General features: G+C 43.8%; 1 protein-coding gene across 2 annotated transcripts in view; it reads left to right on the top strand.

Moving 5' to 3' along the window:
* The window catches only part of ZNF366 (zinc finger protein 366), a 68,382-nt gene that overhangs the window by 31,880 nt on the left and 14,912 nt on the right, over positions 1-21,590 (top strand). The window contains exons 2-4 of one of the 2 annotated variants that reach the window (XM_009208597.4): positions 5,266-5,431; positions 15,322-16,667; positions 19,908-20,099. In XM_009208597.4, the coding sequence (XP_009206861.1) occupies positions 15,336-16,667; positions 19,908-20,099 (1,524 nt within the window). In that variant the 5' untranslated portion in view covers positions 5,266-5,431; positions 15,322-15,335. The remainder of the gene's footprint in view (positions 1-5,265; positions 5,432-15,321; positions 16,668-19,907; positions 20,100-21,590) is intronic. The other variant, XM_003899787.5, reaches the window with a different exon arrangement.

The following is a 21,590-nucleotide window of genomic DNA, read 5'->3' as shown; positions in this document are numbered from 1 at the left end:
TCCTGCCCTCTTCCTCATTGTTAAACTTTGTGGGTTAGAAGAGCCATCGCTGTGGGGGTAGCATATCTCCAACTCAGCTTCTCATCTAGTGGCTGGGGAGGGTCTTGATGTGGGATGGAGAGAAGTCTTGACTCAGGACTCACATGCATACAAATGGTGCACCTGTGAGCACTCCCCACTGCCACCAGGGGAGAGCACAACCTGTTCAGGACCTTTCCTTTGTGATTACCCGGACCCCAGATGGCCATTGTCTGGGCTATGCCTCATCAACTCAATCTTGACATACAGAAAAATTTTCTCCACACCTCCAACACCCTATCATTAGTATCCTGGGTGGGTGGTGGAAAGGGAGAGATGACTGCAAGTCATAGGGCTTCTTCCATCAGAATGTCTCCTCTGCCATGCTCACCCACTCACCATGACCATTCACACTTCCCTTATTGTAGAGACTTGTCGTTTACATTGAACAGAGATTCACTGAGCACTCCCTACAGTACTTTTCAGCCTAGGATGGCCATGAGAATCACCTACAATACAAAGCTCTTAAAAAACATTGATGCCTGACCCCCATCAAGAGATCCTGAGGTGATTTTGGTCCGGGAAGGAGCCTAGGTTTGCATTTTTTAAGGGAGGTGGGCATTGTATGTTTAAAACTTCCCAAGTGATTCTCGTGTGCTGACCTACCACGTGCCAGCCATTCTTCTACAGGCATACAACAGTGAACATAGGCCAGGTACCTGGTCTCATGAAACTTAGAATCTAGTGGGGCAAATCAGATGATAAACATATGAATGGCCAAGATATTTTTTATGGTGCTACCAGGAAAATAAAACTTGAGGCTGAGAAAGAGAGAGCCAGGGATGCAGAGATTTGTAACTTTAGAGTGGTCAGGGCATCATTGTTATGGAGTCATACTTTGCTGCTTTGCACGTGATGAGCTCAGTGCTACAACAGGGCAGCACTCAGATCCTGCTCCTTGTTCATGATGGCAAGTGTCACTGCATTCCCCAAGCCCAGATTTTACAGGCTGATGGACAATGAGAGCCTCTGATTGGGCAGATCAGCCCAAATCAACCACTGTTGCTGGAAGCCACCTTAGAGGGCATGGCTTACCCTCAGTGATTTGGTTCCAGAATGCTACAGCCCTCTTTGTCTTTTACCTACTACTAAATCAATAGCAGAACTTCTTTGACTACCTCACTCCAACGTGATATCCTATTATCAGTATCATCTATTGAATACAATTTTCTGACTTGTATATTGATAGTACTAAAAGCAGATCAAAACTCACTTATTCTGTACAGGCCCTCTGCAAGATAATGGTCTCATTGAATGAATTGCTAAGGTAGGCGTTATTAGCTGAGTTTCATAAATGTGGAAACCAAGCCTCTGAAAGGTTAAGAGAATTTAGTGCGGCTTACCTCTGTACTCCTTTTAGGTTCCTTCCGGCTCAGACAATCTGTGGTCCTATGATCTTTAGTGAGTGGTAGCAAGCCTCTGAGGGAAGGCATTTCATCGTACACGTCTTTCTTCGCAGAAGACCCCCTTCTCTCCCACCCACCATAGGCCTTGCTTGTGGTGGGCAGCAAATATATCAGAGACCAGTCCGTGAAGGCAGCTTGATGCTCATCTTGAGTCCCTGAGCCCTGTAGGAAGGTCTTCAGGCTGCAGGCTTCAGGATTACTGCTCATAAGCTCTTGTATGTCAGAGCAAAGATGGTAACTCTGGCTTTTCTTCTCAAGACTTCAGGGTGAAGTTCTCAGTAAGCAACTTTGAGCCTCTTCAAAGAAGCTCCCAAAGCATCTCGCAGGCTTTTGTAAAGGCTTCTGTGGGTCTTTGCCCCAAGATCTGTCCCCTGGACAGAAAAAATTCACCAGAAAAATTCTTTTATGCTACCCCTCGTTTCTTTCTAATTAAATTTTTAAAAATTGAGATTAAAATGCCAAATAAAGAGTCATTGGAATTCCTAGACTAGGAATTGTTATTCAATAAGGCAGACTTAGAATTCCAAGTAGTAAGTGGATTCTGTGGTTAAAGATGTGGAGGATTCCATACAGAGAAGGAAATTCCAGTAAGGTTACTAAGGGAACTATATCTTGGAAGGGATCCCCGTATTTTGTAATGTAATGCACACACAAAGAATTGGCAACTTGGATTACTTTACATGGCTTGTGTGTGTGTGTGTGCACATGCATGAGTGTATGTTTGAGACAAAAAGAAAGCAAGGTTATGAATGTGATGAAATCTCATTAAAAAAATTAATGTAGAAAACTGAGAAATTACAGTAACCTTCCTTTCTGAATTTGGACTTTCCCTCCCTTACTCTGATATCCTTTTTGATTTTCACAGTTTAAGTCCCAAAAGAGAGATACAAACCTGTCCAAGATATAAGTCTTGTGATTATTTCAATTTAGTTGAAGAATATTTAAACCCTCACAGGTTTAATCAACAGTGTCATTTCCCCCCTTCTCCTGTCCTTTCTCCTTTGTGTGCAGTGGAGGACCACAGCCCTCCAAGGAGACTTTCGGGATGGCTTAGCTGCCCCAGCTCAGTGCCGGAGCCTGAGAGCTCCGAGCCTTTTAATTGACCTTTGTGGTGCTTCTGAGACAGTGTCTGTCAGAAACTCCTGATCTCATCTTCTTGAGGCCAAAGACACAGATTGAAGGGGTTAAACGTTGATCCCCACCCCCAGTACCAACAAATGCTCTTTAAACAATGTGCAAATTCAACATAGTGCTCACAGCAATAAATAAGCCATAATGATAATGTTTGCTGCTGCAAATTTCTCCACGTGGCAAATTAATTCATTCTGATTCTGAACTGGCAACCAATGGCAATATTAATTTACCAGATGGAGATACAACCTAAATTCACATGTGCTCTTCAAGCCACAGACAAACCTCTGTTCAAAAGCAGATACAGCAATGCATAGTAAGAGGATCACGACCAAGCAAGGGACATCTACTAAGTATCTTCATGGTGATCAGTAAAGTGCAATGTGCGATGACAGAAGAGAGTATGAATCCTAGGCTGCAGGGAGCTTAAGCACTGGTTCAGCACTAAATCTAAACACAAAATAATCAGAGTGCAATATAGGGGGAAAAACATACATTTAACCCAGGGATTAGTGGGTTTAATGTCATAGGATTTGAAACAAGAGACAGATAACTGAGTAGGGAGCAAAGGTTTCTGGGAAGAAGCTGAACTTAAGTTCAGCCTGGAAGAATGGAATGGATTAATGAAAAGAACATTCCTGGATGGCCAATCAATCTAAACAAAGGCAACGAGGAAGGTATTATTATGCCCCTTGTAGACAACAGTGAAAGTCTGATCTGACTGCAGTTGGCAGGATTTTAGAGAGAAGGGGAACAGAGTTGAACTTGATCATGGAGAACTTTGACAGTCAGGTAGAAGAGTTGACATTTGATTTGCTCTGTATATCAGATAAAGATTGTGTTTAGCTACAGGCCATAGAACTCTGAATACATTTGCTTAACCAAGTAAAGGATTCATTTTCTCAAATAACAAGAAGACCAGCACCAAGTGGGCACAGGAGCTCCACACTGACAATCTCCCCCTACCTCTTGACCACATATGGTAGGAGGCATTGTTGCTTCATGGTTCCAATAAGGCTGCTCCTCCTCCAGTCTCATATCCACATTCCAAGCAGTTTTATCTACTATTTATTGTTAAAAAAAAAAAAAAAAAAAAAAACCAGAACAAAATCCTCTTAAGACTAGCAAATTATAGCAATTTTAAAATTCGTCACTTAAAAATGTTAAGTACCAGTCATTGTATAAGATAGTGACGATGCAGAAAGGTTTAGGAAATGGTCCCTGGCTTCAAGGAGATCCCAGTGTTGTGGGAGGTTAGATTATGCAATATCCCATGAGGAAGCTCCCTCGAGGGTGTGGGCACAGTCTGTGGGAGCTGAGAGGAAGGGGGACTGATTCTGTCTGAGGGCTGGGGCATGCTTTGTACTTTGTGGTTCTACAGTGGTACAAATAGGATTGGACTTTTCATTTACCCTGAAAGCAGCTTTTAAGCAACTCAACTACATTAGGGACCTGGGGAAGGACTTTACATTGTCAAAATCTAAAGGGCTCACCCTTGACATGCCAGAGTGCCTTCTCAGCATTGGAGAAGAAGTCAGGGAGAAACTCGGAGAGCTGGAATGGAGAAACTGGATTAATCATATTTGCAGTGTGTAATTCTGTAATTACTGTGAATGTTTCCAGCTGATTATTCTTTATTTCAAGGATAACTGAAGTTCATTTTTGGACTTACACTTACTGGCTTTCTTAATGCAGTTAATTGAAGGTCAGTCTAATTTTGCAAGTCCCCAAATTCTTCCTCTGTTCTACAGAACATACTGGTAGGGAAGGCTGTGGCACTGGTTGGGAAAGGGGAAACTTTTTCTGTCAACCTTCACATCCAAAGATAGTCCTTCATCCTTTTCATGTTGTTTTAACTGACATTTTAATGAGTAAGAAAAACAAACAAACAAACAAAAAAACACAAAAAAACAAGAGAAAAGAACATTTTGACATTTTGAAAGAAAATAGTTTCTGATGTTAGTCAAGGAAATGTAGTTCTTCTTTTTGTTCTCTCATGTTCAGTAAATCAACCAACCAGTTCAATATTCTTCTAGTAGCTCCTAAAACATTTTGCGCCACATCTGGTTGTCAGTTCCTTCCACTAGATGGTGAGTTCCTTGAACCTAGTGTTCGGTTTATGAGACACTGTCCTCCTGGCACCCAGCATAGTGCAGACACAGAAGAGACACTTGAAGCAGTTTGCTGAGTGAATACTTGCAGGGAGGTTCCTCACAGTCTGAGTCTTTATTGTGGTTTGTATTTGTTTTCCTGATGATACAAGCCTGTGTCATAAAGCTGTATGCCCAAAGTATAAGCTAGGGTGAAGTCTGACAGAAGCATCCAAAGAACTTAGGCAGAGACTGAGGTTGGAGGATCACTTGAGGCCAGGAGTTCAAGACCAGCCTGGGCAACAAAGTGAGACCCCATCTCAATTTTTTTTAAGATCCTGGGCAGAAAAATCAAGAAGCCCATTAAAATGCCTCAAGGGAATTTTTCAGAGCTCAAAAGGAAGGGAATCCCAAGCCTAATTTTGTCTGAGTGTTTGCTGTTTGAAAACCAATATGAATTTTTACATTTTTAATGCAAGTATTTGAATAGCTAAGTCATCTACAGTGTATAGAAGTATAAGTTGCAAAAGTATACCATTGAAAATTTCCTTTCTACCCAGGGCACTGAACAGCTGCAGAGTCACCCACCTACAGACTATGATGGGAACAGCCCCTCCATAAATTGGTAACTCAGCTGCTTCACTCCCAAGCCTTCCTCCTTCAGCCATACAGTCCTTTTCCCCAGAGACAGCAGATAATATCAGATTCTTCTATTTCCTTCTAGAGGTAGGCTATCTGTACATGTACACAAGGAGATAAGTGCATGTATTTTATAAGTATGTATATTTTATAAGAATGATTTTAGTGAGCAGAATCAATAGAAAAAAATCAATATGAAGCAGATGAATGAGAAGACTTGGAACTATAAAAATGTCAAGTGGGGAGAAAAGGTATCCAGATGCAGAGTGATCATTCATCAGAAGGCAGAAATATAGCAAGAAATCTATCTACATAAAATAAAAAGAAACAGTGAACAGTGGGGTCACAGACCCATCTGCCCATGAGGATGGGCTTTTCCACAAAGCGAATGAGCATTTGCATGGAGAGTCATGGGGAATCTGCAGCTATTGAGTCAGTGAGGGAAATCATGGTGGCCTGCCCTTCCAGGACACGCTGTGTTTGCGGGAATGTGGGCATGTTTTGCTCTGGTGGCATACTCACTCAGAGACTCATTGGCATTTGCCCACCGTCACCTTGGGCATTTTCAGAACCCTCCCACACTCCTTTATGCTATTTCAGTGAAACAGGACGTTCTATCTTTCATATCAAAGAAACACGCCACTCATTGGCCAAGGAGCCTGAGCCAGGATGAAGCAGGGGCCATCCATTCTGAGGAGCACTACCCCAGTCCCTGCTATGCTGTGGCTAAAGCACCTTCCTCATGGGAGATGTTCTTAGCAGTTAATTTATGTGAGGTTGACTTGGGATAAACTGGGACAGGACAAGTCAACCAGTTAGTCCTGTCTTCTGGAAATAGCAAAATTTTGCTTGGGATCAGGGAGCAAGAGAAAGCTAGGACATGGTTATTTGTCAAGTAAATTTTCAAGTAATGATGAGATTTGAACCATACATGAGGCACCAGGCAAGTTTCTGACTTTCTAACCAGATTATATTAGAAATATAGGACATCTACCCACACAGAAAGGTGACAGGCAGCACAGGATCCTGCCAATGAGTGGAACATCCAACAATTGTGATAGGCTTCAGAGAAGTGAGGGGTTTGCTTCTGGCTCTTGTGGAAAGGAAGGTTTCACCTAGAAGTCTCCATAAAGACTCCACTAGGGAAGGTTCTCTCCTTCTCCTGCCCTGCAGAATCTTGCAACAATATGGTGGATACAGCCAATGAAATGTCAAAGAAAGAAAGTAGCTGACTGCTCAGGTAGGCTGCATGGGAGAGCAACATCCGGTGGGGCCATGGCAACTTAGGATTTGGCGGGCAAGTGTGGAGAATATTATAATAAACAACTTCCATGTTGTCAGAGAACTCAGTTCATCAAGCTTAGGGGAAATGATGCACCACAGTGACCTATCAATACCTATCTTCCGATTCACAAGAAGTAGAAGTATATTTTCTAATGGCCAGAATGATCTTGTCCACTGATACTACTTTATTATTATTATTTATTTTTTAAATCGGGGTCTTGCTGTGTTGCCCAGGTTAGAATGCAGTGGCATGATCATGGCTCACTGCAGCCTTGAAATCCTGGGCTCAAGCAATCTTCCCACCTCAGCCTCCTGAGTAGTTGGGAATGCAGGCCCATACCACCGTACCTGGCTAAGTTTGTTGTTGTTGTTGTTTGCAGAGACAGTGATCTCAAACTCCTGGCCTCAAGCAATCCTCTGGCCTCAGCCTCCCTAGTGGCTAGGATTACAGGCGTGAGCCACTGTGCCAGGCTCTAGATGATTTTGCATTTCAAAGAATGTTAGGGCAATTATAGAAGACTGTTTACTGAACGTGCAATCAGGGCAAAAGACTACCTTGAAGGATAACTTAATGCATCATCCCTGCCCCCACAATATTCTTGCTGAATAGACTACACACACACACAAAAATGCTGGTATCTGCCATATTCAAAGTCTCCCCTTTGAATAGAGCAGGAATTAAGATTATTAAATTCTCATAACCCCGGTCCCCTCTGTATATATTATATGAATATCATTGGACACATTCCACAAATATGAATTGATTATTGGGTGGGGTCTGCTCACCTTGACTATTGCTGGATGTTTTCCAAATATCCTCATACACACTTTTAATAACAGTGTGCAGAATAGCATTTTTGTATATTTCTTTTATATTTTTAAACTTATTTTTAATTTAAATTCAGTAAAATTCATTCCTTTGGTTCTTTAAATTTTGACAAATACAGAGTTGTGTAATTACCACCAGAAGCAAAATACAAAATATTTCTATCAACTTCTCCCCACCTAATATTTCCTTGAGTTATACTTTTAAAATAGGTTCTTTCCATAGATGGCTAACCTCATCAATTATGCGTTGATTCTCAGCACTTTTGCTTGCAGATTGTAATATTTTCTGGTACTATCTACCAATTCTGGAGCCCACCAGACTGAATATGCTGTCATTTTCAGAGGTGGACAAAAAGAAGGTTTCTAACATGCATATGTATTTTTTGTGTAGCTAGGAGTAACTTTATCAAATTTATTTGTCTGTGAACATGAACAAACAACATATATTCTAAAGATATTCCCTCCAAAGAAAGTTGGAGAAAAATTCTAACATTCTACTTAGAGCACCATCTATTATAGATATACTAGCTCTGAGGTTGGAGAAGAGAACTGCTAAGTCATATCTCCAATTCATTTCCTTCCTTTAAATGGGTCACGAGGACAGAGATAACCCCAACATGCTGGCAGCTGTTCCAAGCTCAAATGATTATATTCACTCCTGCTTTCCAGAAACTAGGTCTAGGTATTCAGCACTTAAAAGAAAAACTTCTCTTTCCCATATGAAACCCACATCCATTTTAACCTATGCAAGTTAGTAGCTGGATCTGTTGTTGATAATTTTTTTACTAAGAGCTTCTTATCAATGTATACATTTAAGATATACAAATGGTAAACATGCAAGTTAATTATGGACTATTTAAACAATACACAATTGTTTATATTATGTCTTTATATTATGAACATATTATATTATGTCTTGGTTGTATTTAGGAACTTTCAAAAAATTGATTTTGTGAGTTCAGTTGGCTATTTCACATGTGAACAAGTTTCATCAACAATTCATGTTTTCTGGCCACCTAGAGGACTTGGCCCACATCATGGGCTGACAGATTATTTTTATGACAAAATGAGAGGAATTGGGGTTTATAAATTAAATGGGGGCCAGAAGGGCATCTGGAAGGGTCCTGGGGCCTGCTCCAGCATCAGGTTACCTCTTTTTGGTTCTACCACTGACCCAGAGAGTGACGAGGCAGAACATTCACTTTTTTGACCACATACTGCTCTATCTGCCAGCTATCTTTCGAGACCCTTCTATTCCTGCCAATCACAGGAATGCCAGACTGAATCATTACTTGTCAAACATCTGCAAATGAAGAACTCAGCAGTATAAGTTCATATATATTAAGATAATTATGCTGAAACGTTAGAACATTACAAGACTTAAAAATCCCTCTTCAGAGGAGCCTCACTAGGAGATCCTTTGTATGAACACAGAAGATAACTGCCAGTTCATGTCTCTCCTCCTCTGCCTTCCTGTGGTCCTCCCCACCCCCTACCCTTTGTTTCTCTTCACACTGCTGTTTATTCTCACCAATTTCCTTGACTCTCACCTTTTCCCTGCTTCCACCTCTGTTGAGAACAGAGCTCTGGGGCACATCACATAAGTAAACTGCCACTCTCATATTACAAGGGAAGTCAGGGCCTCCAAGAGTAAAATGTAACATTTTCCAATGAAAATAGGAAAGCTTCAAGGAATGAAGAGTTCATTTTCTCTCTTTCATGGAAGAGTGAATATTCTTTTGTGAATTTCAGGACCAACAGAAGTCAGTGTGGTGGAGGAGGGATAAAGAGATTTGCCCCTGGCATGCTGGCTCACTGTGACTCTTTCAACAACATTTACTGGAATGACCTTTGATTTGAATGAGAACCACAAAATACCAGTAATTTTATCTGGGGAATATTTATATTTTGGTGCAGTAGGTGAATTCCCAATTAAAGACCATTATTAACAGCATATTTCCCCCCAAACTAAATGTGGTTTTGTCTTGGTTAGGCCTTGGATTTCTCTCATTGGTCCTTATGGGTCAAAGAGGAGATTTTGGTTTTGGTTTTAAAATTCATTCATTCCCTATTTCCCTATTTCTTCGTAACGAACTCCTATGGATAATAGCAGTTAAGGAAGCTATCTGAGTCCCAGATTCCTTTAACACAGATTAACCCAATAGGTTCCTTTTTAAACTATTTGTTTCTTGATTTATAGCCTATTGGGTTTGGGTGATGCATTGTAGAAAGCCAGGGACCTTAGAACAATGTCTGACCATAACAATGAAAATGTATGATTATTTCAAAATCTTCTCCCTCTTATTAGTACAAAGAATGGGCTGCTATTAATTTCCCAAACATTTTTTTAGGTGGAAGAGTGCAGGGTGACCACCCACTCTTGCTTTACATTTCCCTTTCTCAATCCAGGAATCTTTCTTTCTACCCATGACTGCCCTTTGGACTTTTCAGGAATCTGTTTTCTGGCTGGGTTGCAGAATTTGGTGGCACTTTGATAATGGCTCTCCAGTGTTAGTGTAGCCAGGATTTAGGGCTTACCCTGAATCTGAGAGTTAGTTCAGAGAATAGTGCCCTTGAATGAGGAGGGTAAGCAACAGCTCATACAAAGCCTGTGTATCAAGTTCTTTTCATAATAACTACCTAATAACTTATAGATATGCTGATGATTTCATTAGGGACATACTGAAAGTCATCCACAGTCTAAATAATGCAAGATAAAATTATACATTTTAAAACTTCATGGGGAGACTTTAAAAACAAGAACCACCCATTTCTTCTTTCATCCCGAAGCAGTTGATTGGGCATCTACTTTGAGCCACGCACCATCCCGGGAACTGAAGATGCAGCAGTGACTAAAACAGACCCAGTCCCTGTCTTCACAGTCTAGCAGGAATTGTAAGAGCTGATTTGCTAATGTTGACCCAGCACTATTCTAGTGTCTGAGACTTTGGGTTTGACAAACAGGTCCTCCTGTCCCTAGGAAGGTGACCTCTGATGTTAGATGTGGGGCATTGTTTCAGTTTCTCACACACTGGCTGAAATAGCTCATGAGATCAGCCTTTGCTTCAAATCCTCATTCATCAAAGCAGACTATTATTAACATAAGCTTGAAAACATCTCCGTAATAGCAAAAACAGCCATAGAGAAGGGATGGGGAGGTATTCTTTAACTGTATGGTTTATTGCCACATGGTATGAATAACTCACCCTAGCCTTATCCATGGCCTTCTTGAGTGTGGCTCACCTTCGCTGCTGTGACAAGACCAACTCAGGATAAATGGGTAAAGTCTTGGTTAACTTGCAAGGCAGAGGCCCAGATGCCATCAGTGGTGATCAAGAGCTTCAGCTTAGAAAACAGACATGATGTCAGACAGCATCAAACCACTGATCACAACCCAGTCCCCCTCTCCTGTCCACTCTTTCTCACTCCTTAAGGGCAGCATACTGTCTAGTGTTTAACATACTTTCTCACACACATTGTAAATTTCCAACTACCCTATGGGGATATCCTAACTTCCATTTCATGAATGAGAAAATCAAACCTCAAAAGTAACTTACTCAGTCTCCCATAGCTGCTAGCACAAAGCCCACATTCAAACCTAGACCTTCAGGCTCCAAACCAGCACTTTTTCCATTATCCCACACCCAGCGGCTTTTACATTTTCAGTTCTTCTTTCTTTTTGCATGTTGTTTCAACTCTTCCTGGTGGGGAACTGTCTTACAACCTGCTAGTTTTCTCCAGGGCCTCTGGAGGCAGCCATGGATCAATGACTTAGCAGCGCTTGCCCCACCTCCTCATGTTTTGGGTCTCCTAACCAGATTGCCATCCCCAAGCCTCTCCTGCCTCCTGCATAAGAGTCCTGTCAGTTTTATGGGTGCCTGTGGGTCTACTGTAACAAATAGAGGTGAGCATGTGGGTGGTACACATTGTGGTTTTCTATGAATCTATTAATATTTTTGCGGAGGACACCCTGAATTTTAACTTGACTAATTTCAAGATAAATTACCTCCTCAGGAAGATATCCTTCCCGGCTTTTCCCTTCAACACTCCCCTTCCCCAGGATGCATTTGTTTGCTAGATTTTGTTGTTGTTGTTGTTGTTGTTTTACCATCTAGGGCTTCTCCTTATCACCTGGTGCTGGTGCTCAAAGGCAGGGATATTAATAGCTAGAAGCAGCCACAGCTGATTTCTGTCTCAGGCAGGCCAAAGGGAAATCAGATCTACTTCTCCTTGACCTCTGTAGGGACTGGTGATGATCCTTAAGGTCCTTATGCATCTGTATTCAGAAAGGGACTGCTGTTTTAAATGTCTGTAAAAATTTCCCTGGATAGATCCTACTTTTTTTTTTTTTTTTTAGACAGAGTCTTGCTCTGTCGCCCAGACTAGAGTGCAGTGGTGCAATCTCGGCTCACTGCAACCTCCGACTCCTGGGTTCAAGCGATTGTCCTGACTCAGCCTCCCAAGTGGCGGGGATTACAGGCGCCCACCACTGCACCTGGCTAATTTTTGAATTTTTAATAGAGATGGGTTTCACCATCTTGGCCAGGCTGGTCTCAAACTCCTGACCTCGTGATCCACCTGCCTCGGCCTCCCAAAGTGCTGGGATTACAGGCTTGAGCCATCACACCCGGCTGAGATCCTACTTTTTAAAAAACTTTCTGGGTTTCTGATTTTATTCTAGTGTGCACAGACTACTATTTTAAGAGTGGGAGAATCATTATATATACACACAGAAACTGGGGGAAATTAATATTATGAGATTAAAATATATAAAAAATTAAAATGTATGCACCTAAAGTCACTGCATTTGGGGACATAATTGTGCCATTTATGTTTAAAAAAAATAACCACATCATCTCTGTTCAACATTTTTTTTTTGCTTTACCAGGACAATGGTGATAAAAATTCAAATGCTGAAAATAACTATGCTTTTGAGATTAACATTATATTAGGAGTATATTACAACTCCTAATGTATTAAAAGGAAACAATTAGTTGATTATGTCATAACTAAAAACAAAAATATTAAACAAAGGCAATAATAACGTGCATAGACTGAAATACCTTCCATTTCAAAATTAGTGATAACATTCCTTTCCAAGTCAGTAGCTTTCCAGTATGAGCTACAGCCCGTTGTATAAAGATACAACACGTCATTAGCCACGTACTTAAGAAGAAGTACCTTCTTAATAATAAAATACACAGGAAACTCAGTGCATTTTGGCCCAGGTTCTGACATGTTTCTTTTTCACTAATTCTCAACCCAAGCTCTCTAGTATGTACTAGGAATTATTGCCTCTTTTAATCAGAGCAGAACTTTAAAAGAGAACCAGTTTGCTTCTCGATGGGCTCTTCAACGGTTTGCCATAGGTACTTGTAGTCTGGAAGAGACTTTTTCAATCTGAGCAGCCTTTCTACTAAAAGAAATTTATCTCCCAAGAGGTTATAAAATCAACTATGTTCCAAATGAAATAATAAGGAAAGGATCTGCCGTTTTCCCCTCCAATTCAGCAGGACCCATTTAGTCTTGTTGAAAGTCAATTATTTTTATAGATGCAACAAATTCTTGGGCCTGGGCCACACCCTCTATAACTCTATGTGAATCTAGAGATCAGGACCTTCTGGATTGCAAGCTAAGAGATGATTTAGTAAACAAGAAAAGCCATCAAAGAGCCTCTATTTCCCCATCCTCCTGCTGGTCCTTTCTGATAGCAGCAGCACGACTCTCATTTCACCCACCCACACCCCTCCGGGTCTCATAAAGCTAGACATTTCATTCTCCCACTGCCCTCGTCACTTCCTATAATTGCCTGGCCCTTGAGGCAGCAATAGAAGAAGATCTAGCACTGCAGTAAGAATCTTTTAAGACACAGGTTGGGCCTCCCATTTGCTGAACACACAAGCTCTTGCTCATAATTACTAAGCCCCAAACCCACGGTTAGAAAGATAAGCCAGGGCTATCTTTTCACTCACATAAACACAAAGCAAGTATTAAGTATTATTTTTTAGTTATCTGTCCAGTTTCACAAACAGCTTTAAATAGTGCCCAGATAGTTATATAATAAGGCACATATTTTTTCCTCATTGGATTGTCTGTGTATAGACTAGGTAACCAAACAAAAAAAAGGCTCATTTTTGTTTTAATTGCACTGCAGCTCTCAAGCCTCCCAAAAAGACACACATGCTATTTAAGAATTTAAGAATATCTGGATCATTGTAAAAGCTGTATCTGACTCACCAAGGATCATAGAAAATCACTGAAAACTGTTGGCCCTCTCACCCCTGGGACCTTCACCCCATATTGCCTTGTTTGTAGACAATCCCGGGGGCTAGAGCCCTGAGTTAGTCTAAGACTCTATATCAGCCCTGTCTCCACTGGCCCTACATCAGACCTTACACCTGGCCAAGCCAACTGGCTCCATGGGAGCCTCTGATGAGCAAAAGGGATAATCCCATTCAAACTCAGAGGATTTGGGTAGAACTGACCCTCGCTGGAAATGTGGAGTTGCACTTGGTTCATTCTGTCAGTATCCATATGAAGAAGACAGAAAACTGGCAGGGCCAGATGCAGTGGCTCAAGCCTGTAATCTCAGAACTATGGGAGGCTGAGGCGGGTGGATCACTTGAGGTTGGGAGTTCAAGACCAGCCTGGCCAACAAACCCCGTCTCTACTAAGAATGCAAAAATTAACAGGCCATGGTGGTGCACGCCTGTAATCTCAGCTACTCGGGAGGCTGAGGCACAAGAATCACTTGAACCCAGGAGGCAGAGGTTGCAGTAAGCTGTGTGCCACTGCACTGCACTTCAGCCTGGGTGACACAGCCAGACTCCATCTCCAAAAAAAAGAAAAAAGAAAGAAAGAAAACTGGCAAGGAGACATGTGAAAAACACAGCCCCTGGTTCAGACTCTAGTCCCACCACCAGCTCTTTCAGACAGGCCTATGTATGTCATCAGGACATAGTAACTGGCTGTGTCAGCAGGGGAAGTGTCAGGCACCACAGGAGTCACCAAGCCTGCCCTTTCTTTTGACACCTATCTGAAAGGAGAGACCTATGTGTGGCTTTATTTCACATAATAAAGGAATATTTCATTCTAGCTTGCTTCAGGTTTAAGACTGTAATGTGTGCATTGCCAGGGTGACTTTATAACATTGAGCTACTCGATATGCTTTCTAAAATCATGTTTATGTCATTAACTGAGTAGCACACCTTACTCAGAGTGGATATTCAGAAATGATTAGATCTGAGTTAAGCATTAACATCCCTTCTCCCATGAGGCTTTGAATATCCTCATTTCCAGCAGCAAAGGTCCAAGCAAGGGAGTAGCAGTGAAAATTGGTTTCCTCACAAAAAAAAAAAAAAAAAAAGACCCTAAAAGTCACTTTCCAATCACCATTAGTAGATGCAATTACATGTCAGATTGAAAAGCTGCAGCAGAATGGGTCTGGTGCTCACTCCTTCAGTGAGTACCTGTGTAACCTGAGAATGTCATTTCATTTGTCTGGACTTTGGTATCCTGATCTTAAATGGGGACAATGACCAGATGAGTTCTCAGGTTTCTTCCCAAACTAGTCCACTTCCCTTCCTACCATCACCCCTTTTGGTTTTGTGGCTGGATTTACACTGGAGCCCAGGTCGATTCAGCCCTAGGGTCACCCCAAGAGGCCAGTGCTACCCATATTGATAACTGGATTTTCAAGGAGAAAGAAAAGCGATATTTTGAACAGCCCTATGATAAATGAGGGTTCATATTAAGCAAGTATTACTCTTCATAAATTAGTACTGATAAATAGCCAGAACCCTTAAGGGAAAAGAGGATTTAAAACAAAACCAAATCAAAACACACAAGTTTATTTCTCTTTAAAGGAAAATTGCCAAGGATGCAGAAGGAAATGAAGATGATCAAAGATGAGGATGTGCATTTCAACTTGGCTGTGAGGAAGACCCCCTCCTTTCCCCACTGCCTGCAGCCAGTGGTTTCTCGGGGAAAGGCTCCCCAAAGACACCCCTTCCCAGAAGCTCTCCGAGGGCCATTTTCCCAGTTTCGGTATGAACCTCCTCCAGGAGACCTAGATGGGTTCCCCGGGGTCTTCGAAGGAGCGGGGTCTAGGAAACGGAAGAGCATGCCCACAAAGGTGCCCTATAACCACCCTGCAGAAGAAGCCACCCTCGCCCTCCACTCCGAGGATAACAAAAACCACGGCCTTCCCAACCTCCCTTTGCTGTTCCCGCAGCCCCCGCGCCCCAAGTATGACTCTCAGATGATCGACCTGTGCAACGTGGGCTTCCAATTCTACCGCAGCGTGGAACACTTAGGGGGCAAGACCGTCAAGCAGGAGCCCATTAAGCCCAGTGCCGTGTGGCCCCAGCCGACGCCGACTCCATTCCTGCCCACGCCCTACCCCTACTACCCCAAAGTCCACCCGGGCCTCATGTTCCCCTTCTTCGTGCCGTCGTCCTCGCCCTTCCCCTTCAGCCGGCACACCTTCCTGCCCAAGCAGCCCCCGGAACCTCTGCTGCCCCGGAAAGCCGAGCCCCAGGAGAGCGAGGAGACCAAGCAGAAGGTGGAGAGGGTGGACGTGAACGTGCAGATCGATGACAGCTACTACGTGGACGTGGGCGGCGCGCAGAAGCGCTGGCAGTGCCCCACCTGCGAGAAGTCGTACACCTCCAAGTACAACCTGGTCACCCACATCCTGGGCCACAGTGGGATCAAGCCGCACGCGTGCACGCACTGCGGGAAGCTCTTCAAGCAGCTCAGCCACCTCCACACGCACATGCTGACCCATCAGGGCACGCGGCCCCACAAGTGCCAGGTGTGCCACAAGGCCTTCACCCAGACCAGCCACCTGAAGCGCCACATGATGCAGCACAGTGAGGTGAAGCCGCACAACTGCCGCGTGTGCGGCCGCGGCTTTGCCTACCCCAGCGAGCTCAAGGCCCACGAAGCTAAGCACGCCAGTGGGCGCGAGAACATCTGTGTGGAGTGCGGCCTTGACTTCCCCACCCTGGCCCAGCTGAAGAGACACCTCACCACGCACCGAGGCCCCATCCAGTACAACTGCTCCGAGTGCGACAAGACCTTCCAGTACCCGAGCCAGCTGCAGAACCACATGATGAAGCACAAGGACATCCGGCCCTACATCTGCTCCGAGTGCGGCATGGAGTTCGTGCAGCCGCACCACCTCAAGCAGCACTCCCTCACCCACAAGGTACTGCGGGGCCCCTGGTGGGGTGGGCGGGGCCTTGGGAAGAGGAGTGGGGCCATGAGCAGACCCCTGGGGAGCAGGACGCCTGTGCCGCTCTGCATCTGACCCCGAGGAGCTAGGCAACCCCGGATAAGCCGTCCCTTGGCTAAGCCCTGAGGTCCTTCCTCACGTTTAAATAGGAGAGAACGATTCTCAACCAAACCCTTTCCCCCACCAGCCTTCTAGACTCTAAGGTAGGCCTAGAAATAAATAATGCAGACGTTTGCAGAGGAGGATGAGGAAGGATGCTCCCTAGCCTCCAAGAATCTTGCAGATTCTGCTTCTAGAAACTTCATCCAAGGCACTAGAATGAGTGTGTCATCAGACCCTAAATCAGCTCTGTGCCTGGGATGTGCCAGGGAGCACCTTCTGGAGAATTCTCTTGGTCTCGTACTGTTGAAGCAGTGGAAAACAACTTTTTGCATTGCTTTCTCCCTCAACTGTGAGACCCGCTTCATATGCAAGCTCTCCAAGGGAAGCAGAGCTTGGCCAAGGCTGGCAGGGCCTATGCCTCCCTGTGTTGAACCCGTTCCTAGTTGGGTGAAGGGCCCTGTGGTTTATATTGTAGGAGGCATGAGAAAGCATCCTTCTCTGGTTTTGTTTGATCTTCTCCGTGCTCAGGTCTTCAAGGCGAAATACAGGCCCAAGAGTCTAAGTTCAGCCCAGTTTGCAAACATAGCCCTAGAGTCATTCAGGCTGAACTAAAATAAGGCCCTAGTGGTGTCCCTAAAATCTTACCCCAGCTAAACTATGGAAACTGCTTTGAGCCTCCAAGAGGGATTTTTGCCCCCACTGACTCCTACTCTCACACCCTTAACCTCAAGTCGTTTTCTTGGCAGGAAAGACTTCTAGCAAGCCAGAGCTTCTAAAGCATTCTTTAATTCTGAAAGGTCAGCAGAGGACTTTGCCCAGTCAAGATAATGTTTCTACTGTGCTATAATAGGTTTCACTTGTTAGGTTAGGACAACACACAGGATATTTTCTGGCTCTGCAGCTGAGATGAAATGTGTGGCTGCCTTGTGGGCTCTGCACAAACAGGTCCTGCCCTACAAAAGGCACCTGTAGATACCATCCAAAGGGGAATCACCTGCCAAGTGCAGGAACCATCAACAAAGGACCCAGACTGGGATTCAGTCGCAAGGGGGACCATTCGCTAACTTCAGGGGCTCCTTTATATGTGGGAAAGGAATCAAAAGTGCATTTTAGAGTATATAAAGATCCTGTAAGATGGTAGAAAATGAAGTCAAAACGGGAGAAACAGCCTGGTGTCTGAAATAAGTTTCATTTGAATTAGAAAACAAAATATATTTTAATGAGAGGTGTAAGCAAACAGTGAGAGGTAGTATTTGTTGAACACTTGCTGTATGACAGGTGTTTCACTCTTTATTCAATCCTCATTTACTTCTCAACAACTCTAAGAGCTACTCCCCATCTGCAGTTGAAGACACTGAGGCATGGCAGGTCACTCAGGAATCTCTGGCACAGACATCTGTGCCTTGGCCACTCTATGGTGAGCACTTCCTCTTTTCCACCTGCTTCTCTGTTCACACCGCTGACCACCTGACAGGCTCCGACTCTGTGATTCCACTATCTTATCAGAGAAATAACAGCTTCCTTTGTTGCTTCAAAGTTGCGTCCAGGCTCCTGCTCATTTGCATTCTAGGCCAGCCCACAGGTGAATCTTACTTTGGACACAGAATTCTCTTTAAAGAATTCTGAAAACAGTGATAAGAAAATTCTCCTTGGTTTCAGGACACATGGATCAGAGCCAAGCCCAGAAAAAATCTTGAGAGAAGAAAGATGCTAAAATAAAATTTAAAATCCATTAAGAAAATGTTTTTCATAAATTTTATAATTTTAAACTCAGTGTTTAAATATGCACTACATTTTAAAAATTCATCTCCTTAGGCAGAATCAAAGTTTAATTTCTAAAGGAGGTTGATTTCTAGGTCTCCTTATTAATATAAATGCATACTCATGTAACATCATCTGGACTAGACAGTGCTTGAGTTAGAAAGAACCCCAGGGTTCTCATGACCCACTACTTCATCTTGAGATGAGAAGCCTTCATTAAAAAAAGCCACAGGACTCATCTAAGGTTTTACAGTCAGGGAATAGCCAGGCAGAGACCTGAATCCACCCTTTAGTACCATGGGCCCGCCAGAACTGCAGAGTGATTCTTTCTTACCTTGACTCAAAGTAAAGAAATGGAAACATAGACAGAGAGAGTCAGAGATGAGCTTAGAATCCCTCCTTCCCTCCTTCAGCCACTATGACTATCAGGCAATATGGATTTCATCAGGTACAGTTGTTAACTAAGCAACTTGTTCCAATCCTATGGTAACCTTCAGTTTAGTGCCCTGGTTCTCTAAATTTTTCTTCCCAAAAGTCATTCTGGGTCAAGACCTCTTGCAAAGGCCTTTGCGGGGAAGTAATGGATAGTCAGGATTAGTGAATGCCCGGCTTAAGCTGTGAGTCCCTGGAAATGCTCTCAATTAAGGGCCTTGGTTCAAACACACCTTCATGCACAGAAAGGAAACAAGAAAGCCTCCTGTCCTGTTCCTTAATGCAGAAAGCTATCTCTTGCCAAACTTCTTTATAAGAAGGAGCTGGCTTAGGGGAGGCTCCATAACCATGTCATTGTGGAGGTCAGTGTGGCCTGTGGGAACCCAGGGGACCAGCTTGAGAGGGTGATTATCAAGTTGTAATTTACTGAAGTGTGGATATAAGATGTTCTTGGATTTTCAAGTCCATTAATGAGAACCCAAGAGAACACTGGTTTCCATAGAGTAAATAATAATATCATTTTGGAAGATTTTATTTTTTCATTATCATGAAAGCTGGATTATAGACTCGTATTGCATATCAGCCCACAGTGCTCTTAACAAAAGCCTGTTAATCCTCAATAACTATCACTGGAGACTTAACCCCAGCAGCAGCTGGAACAACGAAAGCAATAGCTTTCTTTTCCTCTAACAGTCTGGCTAGTTTATGGTTTTCAGAAGGGGAAAAAAAGGATTATATAATCAACACTTTTCCAGAAAATAGCAATTTAACAAGGCTGAAGCTACACCATTTGAAACTCAACATCTATCACCAAGCTCTTTGTGGATTGATGTAGCAGAGAGGAAAATGAAGTCTATGATCCTGATGAAAGCATGCTACCTGTCAATCACCACTTTTCTGAATCTTCCCTCCCTGCAGGGTGTGAAGGAGCACAAGTGTGGAATTTGTGGGCGGGAGTTCACCCTGCTGGCCAACATGAAGCGACATGTGCTGATCCATACCAACATCCGCGCCTACCAGTGTCACCTCTGCTACAAGAGCTTCGTGCAGAAGCAGACCCTCAAGGCACACATGATCGTCCACTCTGATGTGAAGCCTTTCAAATGCAAGGTGGGCAGTGGGACTTGAGAGGAACCAGAGAGTTGCACAAATGCCTGATAGGAAAGGGTCCCCAGGGAGCCTTCTACTCTATTTCATCAGTGGGGCTATGGGGGCTCAGAATAGGTCTGTGGCCAACCCCAGGTCCCATCTGCCACTCTGCGCCTCTGCACATCCCACTTATGTCATGCCAGGCTGGAGGTCCCTAAGGAGCCTGCCCTGTTTGTCTCGCTATGGCATCAGTGCCCAGGGGTGGAGCCAGGCACGAGGGAAAGGTCTGAGCGTGGAAGGCCCTTTTGAAGAAGGAGGCTGTTAAGGGCTGCAGGTGATGTGGAGAGCCTTTGTTTTAGAGAGGAGAAAGCAAGTTTAGCCTTCTGCTTACAAGGCAATGAACAGGAAATAGAAAGGAGTCAGAGAAGCTTCTAGCACAGCTTCCCCCCTGCTGCTGCCTCCACTCCTCTCCTTGCCTCTTGACACTTGGGCTGAGCCATATGTATACTTTGAGGGCAGGCCTCCCAGAGAGGATGAGAGGGACTTCAAAGCTAGCCCCTCAGAGGCCCTCAGAAATGCTTGCTGGGGCTGTGGAATAACTGTGAGCACAGTCACTTCAAGTGCCTTTCACCTACTGCTAAGTGCCATGTAGCACAGGGATGGAGCATCTTAGTTAAAATATCTGTTAGACTAATTTGGTTGGGTTTGTATTTCATCAGCTGAGAAAATGTGTGAGCTGGAGATTGGTAAAGCCCAAGGCGCTGATGGGCGTTACTCAGAAATGCTCCGGCTCCCCGAGGCTGTCCCCACCCCACAAGAGTGTTTCCTCTCTCTACTTCTAAATGAGGAGAGAGCATTGGCCATGACTGGGTTTAATCCGAGTGATGTACTGGCCAAGTGTCATCCGGTCATGAAGAAGGCTGAGGGGGAAGAAGAGGGAAATTACCACATTCAGATATCATTAGAGCCCTTCTGTTTGAAATGGAGGTTTTCTCTCTATGCTGCTGGGTGCCTAATCGGGTTCAAATGATACTCTGCTGATCCACACTCCTGAAGTGGGGTTCCCTGCTTCCAGGGGCTGTTCCTGCTTTAATACCTCTGCAGTGTGGCCCCACTTGAAGGAATCCCCTGTGAAGCTGACTTCTTTCCTGTGTTGGCAACTCTTGGAAGGGGTGAGGGGTCAGACACCAGAGCTTCCCTAGACCTGTGTGGGCATTGTCCAGAGGTGGGAGAGGGAGGCTTCTCCCTCCAGCCCTTTTCCTGCCACCCACTTCTGTTTCCCCTCCTTTTCTTCATGTTCCCAGTGGTTTGAAAGTCAATTTACATCCGTCTAAAGCGAGAGTCAGCTTCGTGCAGGACAGGCCACATATTTTTCAGGACTCAGTGCAAAATGGAAATGCAAGACTCCTTGTACAAACATTACTGGGAGTTTCAAGATGATGAAAGCAGAGCATTAAGCCAAACTCAGGAGCTTTCTGACTATGGGACCCTGTGTGATATGCCCATGAAGTG

This window comes from Papio anubis, chromosome 5, assembly GCF_008728515.1.
Source record: "Papio anubis isolate 15944 chromosome 5, Panubis1.0, whole genome shotgun sequence".
Taxonomy (NCBI): domain Eukaryota; kingdom Metazoa; phylum Chordata; class Mammalia; order Primates; family Cercopithecidae; genus Papio; species Papio anubis.
This window is presented reverse-complemented; position numbering and strand designations above follow the sequence as displayed.